This window comes from Nylanderia fulva, unplaced genomic scaffold (genome assembly GCF_048542155.1).
Source record: "Nylanderia fulva isolate GAGA-0341 unplaced genomic scaffold, ASM4854215v1 Scaffold351, whole genome shotgun sequence".
Classification (NCBI taxonomy): domain Eukaryota; kingdom Metazoa; phylum Arthropoda; class Insecta; order Hymenoptera; family Formicidae; genus Nylanderia; species Nylanderia fulva.
Genome location: NW_028190424.1, coordinates 67,031 through 77,462, shown reverse-complemented (window position 1 = coordinate 77,462; position 10,432 = coordinate 67,031). Strand labels below are relative to the sequence as shown.

Genomic DNA, 10,432 nt, shown 5'->3' with positions numbered 1-10,432 from the left:
AAATGAGACTCGAAAATAATATATTTTTTACGCTGAAATAATTGGCTATACAAAGACGTGAAATATAACTAAAACGATCGAAAACTTTAATGCCGAAATATAAGATTAATTGATATGTGATAATTTTCACTTTGTCAAACTCCAAACATTCCGCCCGCCTTGGCAAATCCGCGTTGACAATATTTACGGAACGTGAGTCTATCGCGAGAATGTCTATGTTTTATTTGGATCCGGCAGCAGGCATAATTTGACAATTGGTTTCTTGAGCGTAGTGTTGGCCGTCTTCACACTGGCGACCCTGATAAGTCCGTCAGGCCCGTTGTGCACGTCAATGATGCGTGCGAGAAGCCATTTGGTAGGAGGCATCCGTTCGTCCTTGATGAGAACTAAAGACCCAACCTGAAATGAGTTTTGCGCTTGGTGCCACTTAGAGGAGACCTGAAACTAAGACAGATATTCGGCAGCCCAACGTTTCCAGAATGACTCCGTCATCTGGCGGAGTAGCTGCCAGCGCGACAGCCGAGATGCTGGGACATCACCCAGAGAAGGCTCCGGTACAGTGGTGAGAGCTGATCCGATGAGAAAATGCCTTGGCGTGAGCGCTGAGACATCCGTTGGATCATCTGAGAGAGCGCTTAGAGGGCGAGAGTTGAGAACCGCCTCGATCTGGATTAAGAGCGTGTTCATCTCTTCATAAGTGAGAAGCGTGTCACCTATGACTCGCCTGAGGTGGAATTTGACCGATTTCACCTCAGCTTCCCACTTGCCACTAAAGTGAGGGGCCGAGGGTGGATTAAACTTCCACGTAATTCCATCGTTGGCGAGCTGGGAGGCGATGTGAGTCCATTCTTTCGATGAGGCCTTGAACAATCGCCGTAATTCGAAATCCGCTCCTATGAGATTGGTGCCGCAGTCGCTCGTAATTGTGGAGCAAATCCCTCTACGGCCCGTGAACCGTTTGTAGGCGGCGATGAATCCGTCGGTCGAATAATCTGTCGCCACCTCGAGATACATCGCTGAGGTGCTCAAGCAGATAAAGATCACGAAATATCCTTTATAAGTTTTTGCACCTCGTCCGCGGAAGGTCTTGAGCGTTAGCGGTCCGGCATAATTGACCCCGGTATGATAAAAAGGTCGACATGGAGTTGCACGAGAGGCTGGAAGCTGTCCCATTTGTTGAAGCTCGGTAACTGCTCGTTGACGTGTACAAGTTACACATCGATGGATAAATGAGCGAACCGGCAGGCGACCACCGAGAATCCAAAATTTGCGGCGTATAACCGAGAGCATGAGTTGTGGCCCGCCATGTAATGTCTGTTTATGGTAATAATCCATTATGAGGTCCGTCAATCGAGAGCTGCAAGGTAAGATCAATGGATGTTTCTCCGCCGGATCTAGCTGAGACAATTGAAGGCGTCCTCGTAGTCGGAGGCGCTCTTCAGTATCGAGAAACGGAGTGAGATGGAATAGTGCGCTGGTTTTCGGCAGCTGCTTACCCCCTTGTAGGAGTCGAATTTCCGTTGAGAGATAGGCATGTTGCGTTAATTCGACCCAAAGAAGGACTGACGATTCCAACTCCGCTGCAGTGAGAGGGTCTTGCGATACAGACACAGTCCTTGAGGGTCGGAAGCGTTGGATCGCACGTATAATTCAGGCGGTAATGCGGGTCAGTCGCGTGAGAGATGAGTATCGTTTTATGAGATCCCACATATCTGGCTCTGGACTCACGATCGCGATAGCGCAATTACGGGCTCGTTCTTCGAGATGTGCGCTGGAGTCGAGCGAGAGATCTGAGACTGGCCACGCGGTCGAGAATTGCTGTAGCCACGGAGGTCCATACCACCACGACTGATCTTGCTGGAGAAGTTGAGGTAATGTGCCGCGAGACGCTACGTCAGCAGGATTCTCCTTCCCTGAGACGCGGTGCCACCGAGAGTTTGAGAGTTCTTGTATGAACACGACACGATTTTGCACGAATTCTTTCCATCTTGATGAATGGCTTTTGATCCAGGTTAACGCAACGGTGAAGTCCGTCCAGAGATGCGCTGGCGTTTGAGTTAAATCGAGAACTTTACGGATTTTGAGAAGCTGCTTTACGAGGAGTACGGCAGCTGATAATTCGAGTCGCGGAATTGTTACACGTTTGAGCGGAGTCACTTTTGTCTTTGCACTAACGAGAGTCACATGAATGCCGGCGGGAGTCACGACACGGAAATAGATAACTGCGGCAATTGCATGTTGAGAGGCGTCTGAGAAGCCATGCAATTCGGTTTCGAGAGCCGTTGAGCTGGTGCCGAACCAACGCGGAATCATAATAGCCGACACCTGTTCGAATTGCTGCATGAATTCGATCCACTGAGATTTGAGCGAACCCGGTAATTCGTCATCCCAGTCGAGACGTATTGCCCACAGTTGTTGCATGAATCGCTTCGCCATGATTACAATCGGTGCGATCCAGCCGAGAGGATCAAAGATTCGCGCGATAAACGAGCGTTTAGTGAGAGCGTTGTCTGAGCGCGGAACCGAAGGGGCAAAAAACACGAAACTGTCACTTGATCGATTCCAACGAATTCCAAGAGTATAATACGTCGTAGAGTCGCCGACGAGTAGGATCGCGGAAAGATCCTGATCGCACACGGGAATACCTTGGAGCAATTTCGGAGCGTTTGTAATCCACTTTTTCGGATTGAAGCTGCCCGCCGTGAGAATATCTTTAAGCTGCTGCATCTTTTCTTTCGTCGTAGAGATGTCTGACCCGGATAAAATGTCGTCCACGTACGTATCGCGGCATAGAATTTCGGCAGCCAGACCGCGTGTGGATTCAATGTCGTTTGCGAGCTGTTGCAGACATCGAAGTGCGAGATATGGCGCGCAAGCTAGACCGTATGTCACGGTATATAGGAGATATTCTCGCGGCCGTTCACACGGAGAGTCTCTCCAGAAAATCTTCTAAAGTGGCCAATCGTCTGGATGTACGCGAATTTGTCGATACATCTTTTCTATGTCGGTCGCGAACACGTATCGATGTCGACGCCAGCGAACGAGAATGTCAATGAGATCCGTCTGCAATTTCGGGCCGATATGCAAGCAGTCGTTTAACGATATTCCGAGATTTGTTTTCTGCGATCCATTAAACACGACGCGTAATTTCGTGGTCAAGCTCGTTTCTTTAATGACGCCGTGATGCGGCAGAAAGAATTCGCGTCGCAAACTACCATGAGAACTTGAGAGACGCATATGATCAAGTTCAAGATACTCACGTAGGAAGTCCTTATAGGCTACCTTGAGAGAAGCGTGCGTTACGAAGCGCGCTTCCATTCGTCGAAGCATCCTGAGTGCTGGAGCGCGAGAATCACCAAAGTGTCACTTACGTTTTTTCGGAGCGGTAACCAAACGATAAAGCGTCCATACGCGTCACGAGAATGCGTTGTCTTGAAGTGTTCTTCACACTGAGATTCTTCTGGGGTGAGCGTCACGTTATGCACAGGCGTGATTTCTTTCTGGGCCCAGAATCTTTGGAGCAGATCGAGGAGTTCACAATCAAGAGAGCAGTGCAGTCCATTAATTGATTGTTCTGTTGAGATGCAATTATGCTCAGTGTAGAGTTGTCCTGAGAGTATCCAGCCGAGAGTGGTTTTCTGAGCGATTGGTGTACGGCTAGCTCCTCGGCAAATGCCGTCTTCGAGAATTTGCGCACAAACACTTGCGCCGAGAATCAGATCAATTTTTCCTGGCGTTGCAAAGTTTGGATCTGCAAGCGCCAATCCATGGATATGAGGCTACTGAGCATTCGCAATAACTGCAGGTAGCAGATAAGAGGTGAGTTTCGGCAACACAAGAGCTTCGATCTTTAGAGAGAATGCCGAATTGCGTGAGATAATTTCAAAAGAGACACGTCCGTTAGAGACACTGGATCGCTGAGCACCGATCCCGATAATTGGAATTGCAGCTGAAGTGCGTGAGAGTTTTAAGATTTGTGCGACGGATTCAGAGATAAATGATGCCTCCAATCCTTGATCAAGCAACGCGCGTACTTGATAACGTTCGCCGTATGGTGAGACGACGGTAACGAGAGCGGTCGCGAGCAGTACTGACGTACTTCGAATTATACGAGATTGTGTCACATGACTGCATGCTTGAAGCGTTGATTCTTGTCCGTCGGCTTGCGCAAGATGCGTGGAGGTGAGTCCGATGTGCGAGGTCGACGGAATTGAGGCAGTCGACGACACCGGCGTTATTGCGGCTATCGGTTCGTTTGATGAGAGATGTAGCGTTGAGTAATGTTGCTTGCGACAGACACGACAGCGCTTTGCATTACGGCAGCTTTTCAAATAATGAGGACCGAGACAGTTATAACAGAGGTTTTTCGATGAAACTGTCTCGCGTTGTTGAGCGGGAGGGAGTCTTCTCAAGATATTTCGGACACGCCGAAATATAATGGCTTGAATTACACAACGCACACTGCTGTTCGGCGATGGTGGTAGCGTATGATCTTGCGTTTAGTTGAGGTCGTGTCATATTTGTCGCTGGATGCTTACGTGAGGTCGTGGATCTTTCGATAGCTTCAAGAGTATGCACGCGTCCAACGAGAAAGGTTTCTAAATCGGCGAAGGAAGGCGCGGTAGTTGTCGCGCCGAGTGTTTTTTCCCAATCCTTCAATGATTCGGAATCGAGATTGCGCACAGTCATAAAAACGATAAGATGATCCCACTGGCGCACCGGGCAGTCGAGAGCTTCGAGACCACCGAGGATTTCCTTAACGTCGCCGAGAAGTCGCTTGATTTCCGATGATGACTCGGTTTTCAGTTTGCGAATTGCGAATAACGCTGACAATTGAGCTTCAAGACCACCGAGGATTTCCTTAACGTCGCCGAGAAGTCGCTTGAGTTCCGATGATGACTCGGTTTTCAATTAGCGAATTGCGAATAACGCTGACAATTGAGCGTCAATTAGTACTCGCTTATTTTTGTAGCGAACAATGAGCATTTTCCAGGAGCGTTTGAGATTTTCACTAGAGATAGTCACATTTTTCAAGAGTTGCGATGGCTCCCCTGTCAAGCTCATCTTCAAATAATGTAGTTTCTCGACAGCCGATATATCATTATTTTTCATGATCATGGACGTAAACAAATCTCGATAATGACTCCATTGAGCGTAATCACCTGAGAATTTCAGTAGGTCAATACGAGGCAGTCAACGAGAATGAGATGCGGTAGACGTTGTCATTGAGGTCTTGGTTGCAGACGCACTCCTTTTCGGCGCGAGCTCATCTAATATGTCAAGCATGATGCCATTCGCATCGATGTATTTCTCTTCGCACAAGGCATGGAGGTTGTCGGCGAAATACGGCAGCTTTGCAATATCGGGGTTCCGCACTTTGCACAAGCTATCATGAAAACCCTGGAATTTGTCCCAATTAGCCTTGAGTGCGCTCACGCGACTTTGCACTGCTCCACGAGTTGTTTTTGTCGGTCCGAGTTTATGAAGATTTTCGACTGCGCGAGAAATCAGACCGAACAATTCATTCTGGCGAGCAATGGTGTTTTCGATTGTTGCCATCTTCGATGGAATCGGAGTAACTTGACTGGAGAAAACATAGCACTTGCGAAAGATCACTGATTTGAGAACGCACGTCGAAAGCGGCAACTACACTTACGCGAGATTCACGCACAATCGCAAATTCGGCAGCCGACTGCTGAGAACCGTTGGTGTGACAGCAACGAGACAATAAGCACGATAGTTCACTCTCACGACGTTCGGTAATTTCGATTACGAGAAATCACGAGATTCGCGAAATCCGAAGATCCGGCTCGAAGGACCAGCAATGATTGCGCGAGTTATTTAAAGTTTTTCAAAGCTCCCGGGATTTGCACATGAACTGTATGAGAATCCACGGTCTCACTGGAGACATCGAAATTAATCGAAAGGTAGGATAGAGGAAGGATGAAATATCAGTGCTTAAGAGATGATAAAAATGAGTTGATCGTTTAAGAGTTTATTTGAGATACACAATTGAGATGGAGACAAAACTGAGTTCGAGACACGTAGCCTTAGCGCGACAACCTCGCTTGATCATAGCCCAGCTCAACTAACTGTTGATGATGTGCCGAGAGAAAAGAATTCCCCGTTGTAAGGGTGAAAGGGGAAGCTGGTCGTATGTTTACTTGAGTGCGAATCAGCTGATCGGAAGCTGATCGCCAGCTGATCGGCAGCGAAAAACAACAAGGAATGTCACGGTCGCGGCATCGTAACGAAATGAGACTCGAAAATAATATATTTATCACGCTGAAATAATTGGCTATACAAAGACGTGAAATATAACTAAAACGATCGAAAACTTTAATGCCGAAATATAAGATTAATTGATATGTGATAATTTTCACTTTGTCGAACTCCAAACAATTTCTTTGAATCAAACGTCCGCAATCTTCGCAAAATCGCATAATTTTACAAACACCAACGTATTACGATTTATCATTGTATGATTTTGCCGTGCGATGACGCTCCAAGCAGGCATAATTGAAAAATTCACGTCTACAATTATTGCACCTAATACGATCCGCGAATGATTGCTCACACGGCAGCTCTCCGTTATATCGCGGACATTTATTAGAGCATCGATGCTCTCTCACATCGGAGCGGTAACTTAAATTACACGGGATGCAATATCCCCGCCCGCCTGCTGCTGCATTTAAATTTAAAATTACATTGAAATGTTTATTATTTGAACGGTATAATAGATTTAGACAAGTTTTTATTTAGACCAAAAGTATCGTCGTTATATATTATTATTGCGACATTTTCGCTTGCGAGATATTGCTGAAAACGCTCGATTTCAACAATTCCACTTCCTTCCTCCGGAATCGTGACACCGGCATTTCTCGTAAGTTGCAACGCTACCTCGCGCTGTAACACCAAGTTTTATCTTCTCACCGCATTCCATTTCGCGTGTAACTCTCTCACGCGTAAATTTCCACGCTCGTTAAAAATTAGAGCTGATACAAGCGCGCGAGGAAGACATAAATTATCGGTATTGGAAATTGTTAAAATCGAGCGTTTAGCATAACATCAAGCGTAAACCCGTTACGTCCGTGACCAATGAGAGGGGTGACTTTAAAAATGCGAATGTTAAATTCTTGCGCTATATCGTGTCCTCCGCAGCTTTGCGCTAACGAGCTTACGAGTTCCCAAATATTTTTGTAAGTCAAATCTCGCGAAGGTCGGAACGATATACCTGCGCGGCCGCGGGTTAAACTTACGGAATTAAAAGACATACCGACGTAATCCCTCAATTCGCACAAATGCAACGCGTACTTGTGAAGTTCGCGAAAAGCATTTTCTAACCACTCATACGCGTTTGCTCCTTCGGGTATCGGCCGAATACGAAAACTAATTTCTCGTCTTTCTACACCAAAAGTTCTAACCCGACGCACGTTTTCCGCTAACATTATTATATATCTAAAATTACCATCTACCACTTGATTCTGTCTCGCTACTTCTTCCTCTGCTTCTTCTTCTTCTTCCTCTTGTCCAGCAGCCGCTAATTGTCGCTCTTCGGCATCGACGGGAGTTTCCTCACCGAAGCGGGTTTGAGAATCTTTGGTGTATTTCGACGTTCCTTCCTCTGCCACTCTGTACTGTGAGAAATAAAAAATTATATTAACGAAATAAAATATTTAATAAAATATTACTCTCTTACGTTTGAATTTTTATTAATAATGTGAAATTGTTGTTATTAATGATTATATTAAGTTCACTTACATTTTAATATTCTTTTATCGGGCCATTTGTATCACCTTGCGAGGGTTAATACTCCGGTGAATATGAAACTTTGGGAACAATGTTAGGAGAGAAAGAAATTTCTAATAAAATTTTATTTAATTAAAATAAAAAATTTAAACGTAGGAGAAGATTAAGTATAAAATATGCAATTATTACCTTCCTCAGCCATCACCCCGCTATTTTCTTCTTCTTCTCTTCTTCTTCAGCAAACGTGGCGTTATTTTCATCTCCCATTTCTTCTTCTTCTTCTTCATCTCCCGTTTGTTCTTCTTGATCTTCCGGCTCTTCTTCTTCATTTTCCGTTTTCTCTATTTCTTCTTCTAACTCTTCATCTTCCTCTTTCTTCTCCTTCTCCTCCTCCTCCTCCTCTACCCCCTCCTTCACCTTCTCTTCATCTTCCGAAATCAAGTTTATTTCCTCGTCGATTTCTTCCTCCTGTTCTCGCTCCTCTACAACCACGTTTTCATTCGCTACGTTATCTAATATCCATCAGTCGTATATTATTAGTATTTCACATAATTAAAAAATCTTTTGTGTTGATATACCACTGTAGTATTTTTCTTACTTACTTTCAAGCGAAGTAAATATGTCCACCTCATCGAACAGACTTACTTCGCGAACCCGCACTTCTTCCACGTCATTGACACTTTCGACTAAATCAATAACCGGATGTTCCAGCTCCGACGTTAACACGATGCGTGCACGGCCAGGAACGTAACATTTTTATTAAAAAATTTCTTGTTTAATATTGTGTTTTTCAACAGCACGATATAATTTATGATGTTAAAAACTTACACGAAGGTCTGGGCTCCGGCGAAGAATCCGCTCGTCGTCTTCTATTTAGCCTCAATCTTAGTAATACGGGACGATTCTCCAGTACACACAACCGGTTTCTTGTGACGTGTGCGACAGGTCGTACGATACCTAAAGTTTTAGCGATTTTAATAAATAAATAATTGAGGTAGTTTTAATTAATTTATTTATAATTAAGTGTAATAAAAATAGAAACTCACCATTATTATCTTCTCCTCGCAGAACTCGATGAAAATGTAGGAGAAGATATGTGGCCTGCTGTATCGTTTTCCTTCTCACTACCGAAATAGTATCGCGACTCGATCGCCTCTCCCGCGATAATCAGTAATTCGCGAAAAATACTAAAATGTCCTAGTCGGAATAATACCGCTAGCACAGCGCTGGGATATTCCCTCGCGAATTTCCCAAAAATATTGAAGCATTTCTCTTCACTCGCGCATGCTAATTTATATATATGCTTGGAAAAATTTTTTCCGCATAAACTCTGCGCTAGTGATAGACAAACTTCAACTACTTTTTTCAAACTCATTATTGAAATTTAATGGTACACTTGCGTCGAATACGTGAGTACACGAGAGACGAAATTCAAAAATGTAACTAACTAACTTAACCCCGAGAGCCGTATTTATATGTTTGAAGAACACCTCCTTACGGTGTGGGAAATTTCTCAGTTTTATAATGTTTAAGTTTATTAAACAAAAAAAAATGATAACGCCTCTTTTCCCGAAACATTGCCTGATTTTTTTCTAACGTATAATAATATAAAATAGCTATAAGTAGTTTACGAGCATTCTAGCAGGAATTTACAATTTTATTTTACATTTTCGTCTGAGCCAACACCGCGAAATTTTATTTACCTCTTCATTAACGCCGGCGCTCCGATTTTAACATAAGAATCCGCGCGCATCAGACTGATGTCACTCCCGGTGTCGATTAAAGCCGATAGGGTAATATTTACTTAGATACAGAAAAGATTTAATCTAGGGCGATATTTACTTAGCTACAAAAAGTTTATGGAAATCAAAATGAGGAATTTTCAGGTATCTTTTCTCGATTTTATTTTATTTTATTTATTTTTTTATCTTTTTTTCTCATAGCCGTGTATTTTTACCTATGTTTTATATATATATATATATATATATATATATATATATATATAATATATATGTGGGATGGAGCACGGCTTTCTGTCCGCTCCACCCGTTATATTGTTTTGCGAGGGTTTTCGACGGACCTTGGCGACGCCCGTGAAAACTCGGGCGTGTTGACGCGATCGCGAGCGACCCGGCAGTCGGGAAAAGACCGTGCGAGAGAACACATAGAAAAGATTGTGACGACTGCCGTCGAGGCCAAATATATATATATATATATTCATTCCTTCAAAATTCTGCAATAAAATATCTATATTACATTTTATTTATGGAAAAACAACCATTTCTGGATTTTCCATCGAACCTAGTCAATTCATATCCCACAAGTAAATTTTTGGGAACTCGTCCGGGATTACGCATCGGATGGAAGGAGGCGGGTTTGAAGGTGGTGTAATGATGAGCGACGGCGGAACCGCACGGAACGATGGAGCGAGAGACGTTGCGCAGGCGGACGCTATGACAATTGTCCAGCTTAGAGACGAGTTAAGACGACAAAAATTAAGGACGACAGGTAACAAAGCTGATCTGGTGGAGCGGTTTCGGGCGGCGGTGTTTCTCGAGGGTCAGGAGGACGGAGACGAGAGTAGCGACGACGGTGGTGTGCGCGGTCAGGTGGATTGCGAGTCTGGTGATGAGTCGGAGCTCAGTGATGCGTCAGAGGATGGCCGGAGGCAAGGGCCGTCGCA

General features: G+C 44.5%; 2 protein-coding genes across 2 annotated transcripts; both read right to left on the bottom strand.

Moving 5' to 3' along the window:
* Positions 1 to 213: 213 nt before the first annotated feature.
* On the bottom strand, positions 214 to 1,535 carry LOC146722196 (uncharacterized). Its single transcript, XM_085485255.1, has 3 exons — positions 1,497 to 1,535; positions 559 to 1,398; positions 214 to 399 (listed from the first exon to the last, which is right to left on the bottom strand). The coding sequence occupies exons 1-3, from the start codon at positions 1,533 to 1,535 to the stop codon at positions 214 to 216; spliced, it is 1,065 nt and encodes a 354-aa protein (XP_085341381.1).
* Positions 1,536 to 1,650: 115 nt separating this feature from the next.
* On the bottom strand, positions 1,651 to 2,727 carry LOC146722195 (uncharacterized). Its single transcript, XM_085485254.1, has one exon. The coding sequence runs from the start codon at positions 2,725 to 2,727 to the stop codon at positions 1,651 to 1,653; it is 1,077 nt and encodes a 358-aa protein (XP_085341380.1).
* Between the last annotated feature and the right edge of the window lie 7,705 nt (positions 2,728 to 10,432).